The sequence below is a fragment of the Notechis scutatus genome, chromosome 14 (genome assembly GCF_049901735.1).
Source record: "Notechis scutatus isolate UNSWTSFEM ecotype Mainland chromosome 14, rNotScu1.2, whole genome shotgun sequence".
Classification (NCBI taxonomy): Eukaryota; Metazoa; Chordata; class Lepidosauria; order Squamata; family Elapidae; genus Notechis; species Notechis scutatus.
This window is the reverse complement of record NC_142022.1, coordinates 3,484,054-3,501,065: the sequence shown is the minus strand read 5'-3', so window position 1 is coordinate 3,501,065 and position 17,012 is coordinate 3,484,054. Positions and strand designations below refer to the sequence as shown.

General features: G+C 46.6%; 1 protein-coding gene across 1 annotated transcript in view; it reads right to left on the bottom strand.

Annotated features, from left to right (window-relative positions):
* The window catches only part of PPP2R5B (protein phosphatase 2 regulatory subunit B'beta), a 31,804-nt gene extending 17,188 nt beyond the window's left edge, over window positions 1-14,616 (bottom strand). Inside the window, exons 1-2 of the mRNA XM_026685775.2 lie at window positions 13,451-14,616; window positions 463-659 (exon numbers count right to left, since the gene is read on the bottom strand). Of these exons, the coding sequence (XP_026541560.1) occupies window positions 463-659; window positions 13,451-13,649 (396 nt within the window). The 5' untranslated portion in view covers window positions 13,650-14,616. The remainder of the gene's footprint in view (window positions 1-462; window positions 660-13,450) is intronic.
* Window positions 14,617-17,012: the final 2,396 nt, after the last annotated feature.

Genomic DNA, 17,012 nt, shown 5'->3' with positions numbered 1-17,012 from the left:
ATACTGTTTCAGTTTCCAAACAGCCCTCAATTCTCTCACACACTGACAGGATGCTAGCCAGATGAATACCGATGGATGCTGGTAGGTAGAGGCAGAGTTTTTCTCCCTCTTATTTTCCTCCCCAAAAACTAAACCCAACCACATAGTTTCGTAGCGAAGCACGGGTATAAGAGCTAGTTATTGTATAAAATAGCAAAAAAATAAAAGAAAATAGGAAATTAAGGGAAGGAAAGGGAATGGGGAAAAGGGGGTGTGAGATAAAAGGGGGAAGAGAAAAAGAAATAAAAGGGGGCATTGACTTCCAACACTTTCTAGCACCGTACGAGATAAACTAACTCCAGCCTCCACGTTTTACTTTTACACACTGATATTTCGTTAGCCAGAAATAATCTTTCTGATCCACAAAACCAAGATCAAAGTTTCAATTCTTTCCCCCCCTCTTCACAAGCAGAAGCTTTTTACCATCTTGATGATCTCGGGATAGAGCGGCTCGATCAGGATGCCACGGTTGGTGGCCACACACTCCACCAGTTCGTTCAGGGCTGCCCGCTTGATCTCCTTGCCTTTCAGGTCAGCGACGCAGTCCAGGAAGTCGAAGACGATGGAGCATTGCTGCAGCTTCTTGCACAGAAGGTCGTGCAGCTCTGAAACCGGAGCGTCTGCAGGGGGAAAGCAGAGGGGGCCGTGAGCATTCACAGAGCAACAGCCCTTAAGACGTATATATACCCTGCTTCTCAATGCCTTTCCAGCCCTCTCTAAGCGGTTTACAGAGCCGGCCTCTTGCCCCCAACAATCGGGGTCCTCGTTTTACCGACCTCAGAAGGACAGAAGGCTGAGTCGACCTTGAGCTGGTCAGGATCGAACTGCTGGCAGTGGGCAGAGTTAGCCTGCAATACTACATTCTGACCGGGAGGGAGGGAGGGAGGGAGGGAGGGAGGAAGGAAGGAAGGAAGGAAGGAAAATATAGCAATAGCCCTTGAACTTATATCCCGCTTCACAGTCCTTTCCAGCCCTCTCTAAGCGGTTTACAGAGCCGGCCTCTTGCCCCCAACAATCGGGGTCCTCGTTTTACCGACCACGGAAGGATGGAAGGCTGAATCAATCTTGAGCCAGTGAGAATCAAACTGCTGGCAGTTGGCAGAGTTAGCCTGTAATACTGTATTCTAACCAGGAAGGAAGGAAGGAAGGAAGGAAGGAAGGAAGGAAGGAAGGAAGGAAGGAAGGAAGGGACAATAGCAATAGCATTTAGACACTTATATACCACTTTATAAGGCTTTAAAGCCCTCTCTAAGCGGTTTACCTCGTGCCCCCAACAATTGGCTCCTCATTTTACTGACCTCGGAAGGAAGGAAGGCTGAGTCAACCTTGGGCTTGTTAGGATGGAACTGCTGGCAATCGGCAGAGTTAGCTTGCAATATTGCACTCTGACCACTGTGCCACCATGGCAATAGGATAGAATAAATATTGGAATGAAGGTTAGAGTAGAGTAGAGTAGAGTAGAATATTGGACTGAAAGAATAGAATATTTATATACTACTTCAGTGTGTTTACAGGCCTCTCTAAGCTTTTTATGGGATCAGCCTCTAGCCCTCAAAATCTAGGTCCTCATTTTCCCGGCCTCAGAAGAAGGGAAGGCTGAGCCAACTTGGAGCCAATGAGAATGTGTGCTCAGAGTTTCTGAGGAGGGACAGGGTTCCCACCCTTCCCCACAGAAGAGCCAGGATTATGCCCCAAGATTTTAAAAACAATGGGATGTCTTTAGATGATAACCTTCATGCGTAGTCCTCTGAGCATGCACAGAGCGCTTTTAACCCCTTGACCTTGAGGAGCTGTTGGTGAGCAACTAGCACTGGAGGTTCAGACCAAACGTGTTGTTGTTTTTCTGCGAGAAATTCCTGGATCTGGGATTGTTGCAGTGTTCAATACAGCCTCTACGTCTTGTTGAGAGCAATAGCAAATAGTCCTTATGCTACTTTAATATACCGCTTTAGCCCTCTCTATGCAGTTTACAGAGTCAGCCTCTTGCCCCCAACAATTTTACCCACCTTTTACCCACCTCGGATAGGACGGAAGGCTGAGTCAACCTTGAGCTGGTCAGAATCGAACTGCTGGCAGCGGGCAGAGTCAGTCTGCAATGCTAAATTCTAGCCACCACGCCATCACAGCTCATACAATGGGATCCTCCATGAGAAAGCAGAGGCCCCGTGAGAATTTACATGGCATCCCATATGAGAAAGCAGAGGGCTCATATGTTGGAAGCACATACATGGCTGTCTCTTTCCCTTCACTGCAATCCGGCTTTGACTGGCCCAACACGCGTGACATATCCTTTCACTCTTTTCCACTATTTTTTTGGAAGGGAAAGACCAGAGCTGCTGAGCATTACCAAAATATGTGCTTACAACCGCCAACAACGTCGGAAATCCAACCGGTTGTGGGAAAGCACCAACGGCTCAGAATTGCATTGGGAAAGTTGCATCTCTAATGCCACAGAGCCTGGGAAAACACACACACACACACACACCCTTCTATCTCTGGGGGCTAATTGCTATGGAGCAACTTCACGGCAACAGCAATTAACGGAGTATTTTAATTATGGCGCTTTACACCACACTTCAAAGATAGCTCGTAAAACCTTCATCGCTTAGTGCTGTACCCGGGAAATATCACAATTCAAAGATGGGTGACTTACAGCCTGTGCATTTTTTTAAAGCTCTGCTGGCTGGGGAATTCTGGGAGTTAAAGTCCACAAGTCTTAAAGTTGCCAAGTTTGGGGACCCCTGTTTTAAAGAGTCCCCAGGATCCAAACACCAACAGAAAACCATTCCCAAAACAACTTGCAGGGCTGGGTTCACCCAAGACCGCCAGAAAGTGAGGCTGAACTCAAACACAAAAAAAGAGGTGATCTACTTAATAATACACGTGATCACTGCAGCAAGGTTAGCTTTTGCTCAAAAGTGGAAAGATAAAATAAATTCCTGATGAAGATGATGTATTAAAAAAGATTTGGACTTGCATTGAGATGGACAAATCAACTTTAGAAATATGACTATTATTAAGTGTTGTACTTTATGATTCTTGAATCCTGACAAATGTCTCTTTTCTTTTATGTACACTGAGAGCATTTGCACCAAGACAAATTCCTTGCGTGTCCAATCACACCTGGCCAATAAAAGAATTCTATTCTATTCCATTCAATAATTCTATTCTATTCCAATTTTTTATTCTATTCCAATTCCATTTTTTTCTATTCCATTCTATTCTATTCTATTCTTATTGTACCCTATAACTCTTATTAAGTGTTGTACCTGATGATTCTTGACTCTTGACGAATGTATCTTTTCTTTTGTGTACTGAAAGTATTTATACCAAGACAAATTCCTTGTGTGTCCAATCACACTTGGCCAATAAAGAATTATATTCTGTTCTGTTCTATTCTATTCTAAAAAGACAAAGACAAAACAGAATACTACGAAGAATGGGATAAATTTTATCATTGGGGGAGGGGGGAAAGGAAGGATCTAGAACCAAAGGATAGGAGGGTGGGCAGAACGGATGAGTAGAAATAGAAAATGTGTATAAACGCATAAATGCATATAAAACACCTTATGCCATAATATGTATGACAAACAGGATTGCCAGGACAATCACACCACGGCCAATGTTTTTAACAATTTATTCAATAAAATTTTTGTAATTTAAAAAAAAAAGAAAAGAAAAACAAGTGAGGCTCAACTCAAGAGACTTCACTTCCCAAAATCTCTGCAGTGGGAAAAAATAATAATTTCTGGGCGCGTCTGGTTAAAAAAATAATTTAAAAGGGTGTAGTTCCCTTCAGTGAAATAAATAAGCTGCTTACCTCCATAGACATGTATACCGCTCAGATATAACTGACTAAGCAGCCATAAATATATTATAAGCTTATATTGCAGGCGTAAGTCTACATTTGAATTTGCAGGGCAATTAAGCTTTGGAAGAAGCTGAAATGCGATACCAACAGTTCCTTGACCTTTCCTGCATTCCCACAGCTTAGCTCCACTGCTGATCTTTCATGGCCTTTGCAAGGAAAACTTTGCTCTATTTTCAGTGACTTTGTTCCTTTCCTAAAATAGGGACAAGAAGAATGCTTCAAATGTTTACAAATCGCCCAGTAAATACAGACACACAACCCCTCTACTAATGGAACGTCTAGTACCAGGAAAGCTAGCCCTGAAGGTTAGTTTAAGTCTGCTGCTGTCCTCTTGTCACCCCAAATATCTCAGCTCACAAATGGGGATATTCGAGATCTGCAGGCACAGAACCCGAGTTTTGGAAGGGTTCCTTGAGGCTATCAGGCTGAGCCTCTCTGCTCGGTGTAGGAATTTAAGTCAAAGCATCCCGGAGAGGTGAGCGCCTAACTTGTGCTTCGAGACATCCAGCAAATATCTTTTTGATTTTTGTGCTAACGAGTTGTTCTCAGCTCTTAGGAAGCACCATCCTAAATCAGAACTCCTTCACCAGCCCGGTATACTTGTACATTCAAATTAGCAGATGAATATTTAAAAAAAAACTATACAAGGTTGTGTGAAAAAGAAGCATTTTTGAAAATTTTAAAAAAGAAGATTAAGTAATCTAATTCCCAGGTGGTTTTTTTTTTAAAACCCTACACTTTTTTTGTGGCATAAAAGAAGTATTTTTAAAAAGAAGATTAAGTATAATTCCCAGTGTAATTCTGGTGGATTCACACACACTGATCACAAAGTTTGTCTCAACCATCAGTTTATAACAGTGATTTTCAATCATGTCAACTTTGAATTAGGTGGACTACAACTCCCAGAATTCCCTGGCCAGCATGCTTTAAGATGGGTGGACTTCAACTCCCAGAATTCCCCAGCCAGCATGTATGAAGATGGGTGGACTTCAACTCCCAGAATTCCCCGGCCAGTATGCCCCAGTCAGGAATTCTGGGAGTTGAAATCCAGACATCTTAAAAATTGCCAAACCACTGACCTAGACCTGTGGTTCCCCCACTTGGTGGCCTGGCTGGGGGGGAGGAGAGGGGAGCCGACCCACGCGAGGGTGGGCCGGCATGCATGCACAACTCGTGTGTGTGGTGTGCCAGCGTGCATGCTTATGCCCACCAGCTTGACAAATAGAGCTGTGCAAACATACGTGTGTCCGCTGGTGTGCTGCCTGTGTGGCCAGGTTGCGAATAGGCCACGGCCGATTAGTGGGTTGCACAACCCGGGGATCGGGGATAGATTTTCCTCCATGCTCATCTCTTCCTAATTGTTCTTTCAGATATCCGGCAGAGAGGAGCTGATGTATTTAGGAAGTTTTACCCAACATTTACTCCTTCACCCTCAAACTAACCTTTATTGACCTTACCCCATTCCTAAGACGTCTGTAAGGGGCGTGCATAAGCGCACAATTGTGCCTACCGTCCCTGTTCCTATTTCTTGTATTTAAACTTACATTTATTCTTGTTTCTGTTGTATTGTAAGCTTTTGACAAATAAATAAATAAAAATAAAATAAAATAAAATTTCACAGAAATCTGTTTTCCTGGGAGTAGGAAGTCCTCTGTCAGGATTCCGGCAGTTACCCCCAATTTAAATCATGAGTCTCAAGCCAAACTTCCAAAACTTAAAAGGATTTATTGGGAGTTAGCATGTCAGCACTGCCTGCGTGTAGCCGACTCTGAGACACATAATTCATTGTTACTTTTGACCCTGGTTTTCCCCCACCCCCTGGGTGCATCGTAATTCATATTCTCCAATGGGACACATCCATAGCCAAGTCATCAATCAGGCTCTCCAGTTAGATATTTGCGTGTTAGATATTCAGTCACCTAGTTACTATCTTTGAAAACATTTATGGAATGCAATTTTGGTTTTGCACTGCTCCTCCCTCTCTTCGTTTTGGCAACTCTAAAAAGACCATAGAAATATTGTATGAGTTGACATCCTCCCTTTCACGTCTGCTCTGGAACGACCCAGCCTCTTTCTCAAAGCTAAACATTTCCAGCGGCCTCCATGCCTCTCCTCCCAGTTCCTACTCCACGTTTCCATCCCTTTTTTTCAAGCCTTTTCCATTTTTCATGATTTCACGTCGGCACAACTCCCGCTTAAAACGCTTTGCTTCATAGATTTCATATACCGATGGGTGACCAGAATTGTTTTCGCACAACAGTGGAAACAGACCGATACCCTTACAGAAGATACGGTGATTTTAAAAAGGGCTTGAATGTGCAGAAATCGACAAATGAATGATGGAGTTTAAAGATAAGGAGGAAACAGAATATTATTAAGATTTGGGACATGTGGTATGAGTGGCTAGAGGAGAAAAGTAAAGAATAGGTATAAAATTACTGGAGAGTTGCAGGAAATGTATATATAAGGAATTATAAAAAGGTAAATACAATTGTACAAATAGTAGAGAAATATACCAGGAATTGAAAATGAAATTATTACTATGGAAATAGGAAAGAAGACGACTCTGATGTACTGTCAAAAATGGAAATGTGGTGTAAATGTTTGGAAAATGTGTAAATAATAATAATAATAATAATAATAATAATAATAATAATAATAATAATAATAATAATAATAATAATAGGAGCCCTTGGATCAATACCTAAAGAGCTGCCTCGCTATTTGGAAATCCTGAATTTATCAGACTTGAATACCCTGATTCTACAAAAAAAACCACCCTACGTGGAACAGCTCATATCCTCCGAGGCTACCTGAACAGTTCCTAGGTCCTTGGTTAGGACTCGAGCTGTTGAACTACCAACCAGCCCCAAAGGCTGTGAATCTCACTAAAGATACAACAACAACAACAAACAACAACAATAATAATAATGCTTTGCTTTAAAAAGAGGCACACGGGGTTTAGAGGAAGCGGCTGACTGGCACAGAAGACAGTGAAAATCCTGTGACCAGTTCTGTTGATGGAGCCTAAAATGGCCTTTTATTTTTTTAAATCATCATCTCTCTCACTGCTGATTCACACTCGGCTTGTTACCAAAAACAGCTTCCCCACACACACACACACACACACACACACACATTTATTACCGAGCAAAGGTAATTCCCTTTTCAACAGCGTCCTGTCGGTTTCAGCTTGCTAAGCGAAGCTAATTTGGCATTAGCCTTTCTGAAATTTCCTTCAGTTTTCAGCCTGATTCTCTAACGGTTTGTTCGTTGATTTATTGATGAAAATTTCTAGGGCCACCAACTTGCTCGGGGTGAAAATCGGGGGGGGATGCCTTATAGCAGTGGCTCCCAATCTTTTGGGCACCGGGGACCGGTCTGTGTGGAGAGCCGGTTTTCCCACGGACCATGGGGGCAATGTGGTTTCATAACGCTTCCTGCATCCCGCACATGTGCACCTGGGGTTGTGCTTGCTTGTGCGGGACCCGTTCTGGGTCTTAAAACACGAGCCAGCCATGTGCGGCAGCAGCCAAAAAAGCTAAGACAATCCTTGGCTGGATAAAGAGAGGAATAGAATCAAAATCACGTGAAGTATTACTACCACTTTATAAAGCCTTAATAAGACCAGACCTGAAATACTGCATTCAGTTTTGGTTACCACGTTACAAGAAAAGATGTTGAGACTTTGGAAAACGTGCAAAGAAGAGCAACTAAAACGATCAAAGGCCTGGAGACTAAAACATCTGCAGGATTTGGGTCTGGCCAGTCTAATGAAGAGAAGGACTTGGGGGGACATGATAGCAGCGTTCCGGCATTTGAGGGGCTGCCCCAAAGAAGAAGAGGGGGGTCAAATTATTCTCCAAAGCACCAGAAGGCAGAGAAGAAACAATGGGTGGAAACTCATCAACCAGGAGTAGGGGGTCCTGCCTGAGCAGGGGGTTGGACTAGAAGACCTCCAGAGTCCCTTCCAGCTCTATTCTGTTACTGACTCTCTGCACTCTTTACAGACCGAGGGCTGAGGAAGAAGGAAGGATACGTTAAATAACCTCTTACTTTTCCCAGATAAAAAGCTTTCATTTTTCTTTTCTCCCTCCCAAAAGTTTACTAAAATTCAAAAAAGCGTAAAACACACACATACAAAAAAAAAGAAAGAAAAAAGAATGAAAAAGAAACAAGGAAATGTCGGGAAAATTAGGGAGTCAAACAGGGAGAAACCTCTGGCTTTCTTTGGTACTGATAAAAAACTAAAGAACAATGACCCTTTGAGCTAGTATAGATAAAAACTTTTCCCCTCTAAACAGCAAACAAGGACGGAGGCCTCTTTTCATTAAGGATGGGAAACTTTTGAACAACAATGTTTCTCAACCTTGGGCACTCGAAGACGTGTGTGGGCTTCAACTCCCAGAATTCCCCATATAGGATATAGGCCCGTGATGGTGAACCTATGGCACGCAGAGCCACAGGGGGCACGCAGAGCCATTTGTGCAGGCATGCGAGCTGCAGGCAAACTTACCTCACTGAGCATGCGCGCACCTCACAGCTGATTTTCCGCTGGTTTGAGGCCTTTTTCGGCCTCCCAGAGGCTTGAAAAAAGCCTCTGCAGGCTTTGCAGGACGAATAATAGGCCTGTATCATCACTTCCTGTAATACTGCATGCGCAGGGGGGGCGCATTGCCTTTTGAGTGCTGGCACGCGGGCGCGCGAGCATCAGCGCACGCACAAGATCAACCAATGGAACAGAAGTTGCCCTCGGAAGTTGTGGGAGTTTCATCACCTGAGACCTTAAAGAAGAGACTGGACTACCATTTGTCAGAAATGGTGTAGGGTCTCCCGCTTGGGTGGAGGGTTGGACTAGATGACCTATAAGGTCCCTTCCAACTCTTGATTATCTGTTATCTATTGACAATTTTTGGCACAGGAGCCCAGAAAGGTTAGCCACCACTGATATAGGCTATGCTCTTTGTATCTTACTGAGCTTGTCAGTAACCAGGAAACTAAGTGAACAACTTGTAGAGATTCACAAATTACTCATATATATTTTGATTTAGTGCAAGCCGGCACATCTGACCAGCTCAAAACAGTCAATAAAAGTAAAGCTGCTTTTCAAAGGCTGAAGGTTGTAATTAAAGTCATTAATTACAGCCAAAAGGATTTCTTCCCACATATCAAAACACCCCCCCCCCTTCCCATGGGAATTCTCCAACAGGATAATTCTGCTGCCATTTAATGGGAATAGAGTTGGAAGGGACCTTAGAGGCCTTCTAGTCCAGCCCCCTGCTCAAGCATGAGATCCTATGCCATTTCCTAGACAAATTGTTGTCCAATCTCCTCTTTAAAACCTCCAGGGATGGAGCAGCCACAACTTCTGGTGGGAAGCAGTTCCACTGGTTAATTGTCCTCCCTGTTCGGAAGTTTCTCCTTAATTCCAGGTTGCTTCTCTCCTTGATGAGGTTCCATCCTTATTGCTTCTTCTCCTGCCTTCAGGGGCTTTGGAGAATAACTGGACCCCCTCCTTCCTTGGGGCAGCCCCTCAAATGCTGGAATGCTGCTCTCCTGTCCCCCCTGGTCCTTCTTTCTTCTAGACTGGCCAGATCCAAATCCTGCAACCATTCTTCATATGCTTCAGTCTCCAGGCCTTTAATCATCTTGGCTGCTCTTCTCCGCACTTTTTCCAGACTTGGCGGGGGGAGAGGGAGCTGCAAGTTGCAAACCCGGGTCCCAGAAACCTCAGGGTGGCCATCGCAAGGGGGCCAAGCCGTTGCCATCCTCAGCTCATCGCCAGCAGGCATTCGGAGCAAGGAATCCTGTTAAGGAACGGCACTAAGAGCAGAAGGCTGGTTGTGATTGTGGCTGCCCTGGGCATGTTGTCTCCATCTCCTTGGGGGCACCCTTGGGGCCCCAGGCAGCTCTCGGCAGCCCCCGGGAACTGTAACCATGGCAGCTGGGAGGCTGACGGCTTCCAACACCCAGGAGAAGAGGCTCCAGCATCAAGGCGTCAGGAGGGACGTGGTAGCATCAGATGACCTTTCCACTATGGCCAAGTTCCTGGAGTAAAAGGAATCTGGGGGGGGATTGAGGCCACCTCTGGAAAAGGGACCAAATGCACTCATGGGCACAGAGAGAGGGAGGGAGGGAGGGAGAGAATAGATAAATGAAGGATGAGTGGATAGAAGATGGGTGAATAAATAGAAGCAGATGAGTGGTAGGTAGGTAGATAAATGGAGACAGACAGATGATAGATATACAGAGGAAGGAAGGAAGGAAGGAAGAAGGAAAGATAGATGGAAAGGAAAAATAGGGGAAGGTTGGGGAGGATAGCTAGAAAAATGGATGGACAGGAAGAAGGTTTGATGGTGAAAAAAAACTCTTGCTTTTTCACATTTGGGTTTGTTTTTCTTTGGTGAGGACCTGACTTTCCTATGGTTCTTTTCTTCGAGCCTCCAAAAAAAACAAAAAGACAAAATGTTTCTTTAAGTTTCTCCCATTTATTATGTTTCAAACAGAGAAATATTTTGTTGCAATGAAATCCTCCTTTGCCATGATATTGTTGTTCAGCTGGGGTGGGGCACGGCTCCAGTTATATGCCCTTCAGTGTCTCTCTCTCTCTCTCTCTGTGTGTGTGTGTGTGTGTGTGTGTGTGTGGCTACTTTGTTTTTTTTTATAGCTAGTAAGTTTTGTTATTTCCTTCTAATCTGCCTGGGCCTTTCTCCGTAATACGTAATGTGTTTAATGGCTCTTCGGCTGTTTAGTGATCATTAAGGCTTGCATTTCGGCCAAGAGATCATCAGTAAAATGATTTCCTTCCTATCATTTTTACTAGCAATCAATAAGAGCATCTCCCCCACTGGTTCCAGCCAAACTCCTGCATTTCCCCCAGGAGCCTTGGAAAATAATCCCTTAAGTAAGATGCTGGAAAAAATGCAAGACCAGGGTTGGCCCTTTCCTGCAAACACACCTATAATTTTAGTCCCCTCCCCGCCCCAGGATCCAACCTCTGACCCAAAATTTCTCGCCCACCTCCCTATCTACCCACCTTCTCAAGATTGTGACCCAGGAAGCTGCATTAAACCAAGTCATCTCCCTAGGAAAATCTATATATATAAAAAGCAAAATACCACTCAGGCATCATCAAAAAATCTCCAGAACTGTAAAGCCTACAAACTTGAAATTTGGCTTCTAGGTGCTCACTAAGGATTTTTCCAAATGACCATCAGAGCATTAGTATTTCCTATATTATTATTATTATTAACACGCTCTGATGCTAAGGAGTTCTACTCCCCCTCCCCACCTGAAAAGAAATCTGCTCCAAATGCAAAACACAAGCAGAGTAGTTTGAGTTTCAGAGCACCAAGCAGCTTTAGTCCAGAACAGTTGAGCTAAGCCACGCCCAGGCTCCTTGCTGTCTCCTTCTTGCTCACACAGCAAATACTGTTTCAGTTTCCAAACAGCCCTCAACTCTCTCACACACTGACAGGATGCTAGCCAGATGAATACCGATGGATGCTGGTAGGCAGAGGCACCATTTTTCTCCCCCTTATTTTCCTCCCCAAAAACTAAGCCCGACCACATAGTTCCGTAGCGAAACACGGGTATGGAGTTAGTATCCAATAAAATTATCTACTCACGAGAGCTGCAAGATGAAAAGGATTATCCTTGTCATCTTATTTCCTGGCTGATCCTTTTTACGGCAAGCATCGAGTGGAACAGCTTGCCACCAGAAGGTGTGGGTGCTCCATCACTGTTTTTAAGAAGAGATTGGACAACCATTTGTCTGAAATGGTATAAGTGTCTCCTGCCTGAGCAGGGGGTTGGACTAGAAGACCTCCGAAGTCCCTCCCAGTCCTAGGTTCTGAAACATTTAACTTAGCCACTTCAAAACCGAGCCATTGGCACCGCAACTGCAGTTAACTTCATTTTTAAGTTTGCTTTTTGTGGGTTAAACTTGCAGGGCAGACTAGCAGTGGAGTGAGTTTACGTTCAAACTTACTGGTACTCCTCGAGTGACGACCACAATTGAGGCCAAAATTTATGCTGCTAAGTGAAACATTTGTTAAGTGAGTTTGACTTAGCAAGGTCGACTCAGCCTTCCGTCCTTCCAAGGTGGGTAAAATGAGGAGCCAGATTGTTGGGGGCAAGAGGCTGACTCTGTAAACCGCTTAGAGAGGGCTGTGAAACACTGTGAAGCGGTATATAAGTCTAAGGGCTCCTTCCTTCTTTCCTCCCTCCCTTCCCAGTTGTCAGAATCTAGTATTGCAGGCTAACTCTGCCCACTGCCAGCGGTTTGATCCTGACCGGCTCTAGGTTGACTCAGCCTTCCGTCCTTCCAAGGTCAGTAAAATGAGGACCCAGATTGTTGGGGGCAAATAGGCTGATTCCGTAAACCGCTTAGAGAGGCCTGTGAAGCAGAATATAAATCTAAAGGCTAGTGCTATTGCCCCATTTTACGGCTTTTCTTGCCACCGTTGTTAAATGAATCCCTGAAGTTGTTAAGACACTTGGTTGTTAAGTGAATCTGACTTCCCCATTATCTCTGCTGGTCAGAAGGTCACAAAAGGGGATCACGTGATTTTTGGGACACTTGCAACCGTCATAAATACGAGTCAGTTGCCAAGCGTCTAAATTTTGATCACATGACCACAGGCCTGCTGGAAAAAACGGTCCTAAATCACTCTAAACGAACTGTTGTAAGTTGAGGTCTACCTGTATGAGGTACCTGTTTCTGCCTTGAGTTACATATATACAGTAATAAAAGCAGGATATAAATCTAATACATAAAGATCTCAACTGCTTGGCTCTGGTTTATTGATCGCCGGCTGAAGCCAAACCAGAAGGCAGGGAGTTCGAGTCCTGCCTTAGACACAAAAGCCAGCTGGGTGACTCTAAACTAGTCTTTCTGTCTCAGCCCAGCCCACCTTGCAGGGCTGTTGTGGGATAAAAGGAGGAGGAAGGAATGTTAGGCAGGTTTGCCACCTTAGAACAAAGAATAATACGGTTGGAAGGGGCCTGGAGAGGTCTTCTAGTCCAACCCCCTTCCCTTGCATTTGTAATAGAGGCAGGCTTAAACCTATAAAAAGAATAAATTATCCCAGAGTTTTACTGTATGAAACCACCCAAAATTGCACGGTACTAACAAGCCATCATTTAACAAGCTACGGTATCCTCAACAGGACTCACAAATAAGCAATCCACAGTTTATCTGAGCAAGTTCTGCCCTTCTCAGGAACTCGGGATTCATTTTCTTTGAATTGATTTACAGCTTTTCCTGCCTGAGCAGCGGGTTGGACTAGAAGACCTTCAGTGCCCCTTTCCAACTCGGTCTTCTATTTGGGTACGGCCTGTCTCGGGGGCGGGGGGGGGGCGGTCATAGCTTGGCAAGGCTGCCTTTTCTCGGCCCAGGCTGGCATCCAATGGCACCCAAGTTGAGTGGGCGGGGGGCTTAACCTTGGGCATCTGACAAAATCCCCCCCCCAAACCCCATGGGGCAGGGGTCCGAAATCCAGCCAGCCCAGCCAGTTCCCCACCCCTCCCCAGTCCTACCTTTCAGCAGTGGGAGGGGTGTCAGCTCCTGCTGGTTGCTCTGGTACCGGAACTGGGAAGAACTGTGCGATCGTCTCTGGCGGGACCGGCGCAGCGACCGGCGGGAAAAACCGTCCACTTTATCCGGAGGCGGCACCGGAGACAGCCCCGGGGACGAAGGGCTGGTCGGTGTGACGGCCGGAGGGATTTTGGTCTCCATGTCGTTAAGCGGGGTAGTCCGTCTGTCCGTCCGGCAGCTTAACCCTGGGTGACGCCCGGCTTTGCTTTTAACCTCTCAGGGGGGCACCGGGCATCCCCTCCGGATGCAGCAGCGGGAACCCCATCACCTGTCCAGGTAAGGGATGGCGGGGGGGGGGGTCGCCAGTCCCAGTCTGGCTCCTTGCCAATCTCAGGTGAGTGTAGGGAGTGGGGGGGAAGAATTCGGGTGAGTTGAAGTCCTCAGTGGCAGCTGTGGGTCACATCGAAGGAAGGGGGCTGCAGACTGTCCTGTTCAGGGCCCCCCCATCAAGAGGAGACCAAGCAAGCCTCTGAAGAAAGGGGGGAAGCAGAGGGGCCTGGAGAGACCCCCTCCTCCCAGGGCCAGCCGGTCAACCGGGGTCCCCTGGCGCTCCGGGAGGGAGGGAGAGACGGAGGGAGGGATTTAGGGATGGAGGGAAGGAAGGAGGGATGGACGGCTTGGGCAGCGGCCTGCCGGCAGAGGAGACCCCCTGTATCTCCCCCTCCTCCTCCTCCTCCTCCTCCTCGCAGATGCGGCCAACAGGTTGCAGAGCGGCGTCCCGAGCAAGGTCAAGGCGGCTCTGCCGCGGCTGCAGCTGCTTCTCCTCCTCCTCTTCCTCCTCCCTTCAAGCCGGCATCAGAGGCGGCGGCGGCGGCGGCATCCCCGAGCAGGCAGGCGGGGCCCGGGCGCGCCTCCGGACCGGCCCCTTCCCATGGGGGCCCCCAGGGCGGCGGCGGCGGCAGCAGCAGCAGGGCGAAGGCGAGGCGCCCCCCGGGCTGGCGGGCTGGCGGGCTGGCTAGCCGGCAGGTGCGGGCAAGCGCATGGCCAGCCTCCCCACCTCCGCTCCGCTTCCCTTCCTCCCCGCGGGCGTCTCAGCAGCAGCAGCAGCAGCGACGGAAGGAGCGACGGAGCCCGGGAGGCGTCTCGGGGCACGCGCGCGCCGGGCTCGCTCCCGCCACAACTCCTGCTCTTCACCCCGCCCGCGCCTGCCCGCGCGCGCGCAGGCGCCGGCTCGGCCGCCTGCCCGCGAGCCACGTGACCCCGGCGGGGGCCCTCCCATTGGCCCCCTAAAAATAGAAGCTGCGTCAGGCTCCGGCAAGGTGATGTCATCGCCGCCGGCCCGGCCGAGAGAGGGGAGGGGGGAGGGGAGAGCTTAGAGCGCTTGCGCGGTTCGGCCTCCCCCTCAGCTGCAGGACCCATCCTCCCCAGCCGATCCCATGGGGCTGCTCTTCCAGCATCATCACTCATCCCCAGATGATCCCATGAGGCTCTTCTAGGGATCCAGCTCCAGCACCCATCCTCCCCAGCCAGTCCCATGAGGCTCTTCTAGGGATCCAGCTGCAGTACCCATCCTCCCCAGCCAGTCTCATGTTAGGGCATCCAGCTCCAGCACCCATCCTCCCCAGCCAGTCCCATGAGGCTCGGTTGTAATTATCTGCAAGGCCTTCTCACTCATCACTTCCAGTTTAGGACTCTAGTTCCCAACTAGTATCTCTCCAGGCTAGGAATCAGGGGAGTTGTAGTCCCAGCTAGGAATTCTGGGAGTCCCAGCCAATATCTTCGGAAAAACAGTCATGATCCTAGCTTAATCTGCAGTATCATTGAAAAAGAGCGATATAAACAAGAATCAGAGAGACCTCTAAATGGTGTGTGCGGGGGGGTTGGACTAGATGACCTACAAGGTCCCTTCCGTTAATCCATGAACAGGGACGGGGAGCGATTTTATGACTTGTGGACTTCAACTCCCAGAATTCCTGAGCCTTTCATAAAAGGGCCATTATTTCCCACCCCGATCTAAGAGGATGACTCTGCAAGAGATAGTTAAAACTATTTGCTTCCTCTTTTTTGCTACGTAGGCATATAGCAACCACACCTGTGAATTTATTTAGCGTACGGCGTATCATACATGAACAAGCAATATATTATATATTAATATTTCACCTAGATGAGTAAATACAATAAAATAAAAACTTTAGAAATATCTATTTGGATACCAATGTCGAGTCTAGAGAGAATAGAGGCAGCCTCAAGGCATCAGCTCCAGGCAGCAGAATAGTCCTCGACTTACAACGGTTCATTTAGTGGCCGAAGTTACAACAACACCGAAAAAAGGGACTTGTGACCGTTTTTTCACACTTATTGTAGCAGCGTCTCTGTGGTCACTGGATCAGAATTTGGATGCCTGGCAATTGGTTTGCTTTTATGACGGTTACACTGTGTGATCCTCTTTTGCGACCATCTGACAGAATCAATGAGGAAACCAGATTCACTTAACAACCGGGTTACTAATTTAACAATAATTCAATCAATAGCTGTGGCAAGGCAGGTGAAGGGAGAAGGGAGACGGGGCGTTTGAGGCTGCCCAGAGGGGGAGGGGTCGCTGTTCTCCAGGCACCTGAAGCCCAGACACAATGAGGAAGGACGGAGACACCTGGAAAAAGGATCTACGGGGCCTGGACCCTCGGAAGTTGTGGGAGCTTCATCCCTGGAGGCTTTCAAGAAGAGACTGGACTGCCTTCTGTCAGGAATGGTGTAGGGTCTCCCACTTGGGGAGGGGGGTTGGAATAGATGACCTACAAGGCCCCTTCCAACCCTGTTAATCTGTTAAAGACAGGTTGTAAAATGTGGCAAAATTAACTTAACAACGGTCTCACTCAGCAACATAAATGTTGGGCTCAGTTGTGATTGTAAACTGAGGACTACATTACAGCAATGATTCTATAAAAAGAAAATGATGAGACCAACACCTGTGAATTCTTTATGTAGCACTTAATTAAATTGCAAAAATAATAGCCATAAACAGGGATGATGTTATGAAAAGATACGGCTATCTAATCTGGAACTCTTAAGGAATAGTTTACCTGCAAAATGTGATCTTCCTCCCCTCCCATAACATGCTTACCTGTGCATAGATAATTGAGCAGTGGTTATTAGCTCAATCTTTTTTAATTTTGGATTTCCATAATACTGTAATCGTAAATTAACCACACAGAAAAACTGAAACACGATTGAGCGATTCCAGCTGCTGTGGTTTGTTTTGGTGTAACGTGAATGCTGCCTTTTTTTTGCTTATTCAGAAAAGCATGGTAATATAATACGAGCACGATCATAACCTTCACGTGCAGCCTGGGATTTCATCATGAATTCGCATTTGCTTCTAAATGTATTCAAAATATACATGAAACAAACAAATTTATGCTACGTGTCTGTTTGATTGTTTGTAACCTTTGATTGGGTGAAACGGTGCCTCTTCAGAGCAACACATTTTAAATTAACATACCTCAAATGGGCGAACTTGCAGGATGCATCCAAAATTTGGCAACTTTAGAATAGAATAACAGAGTT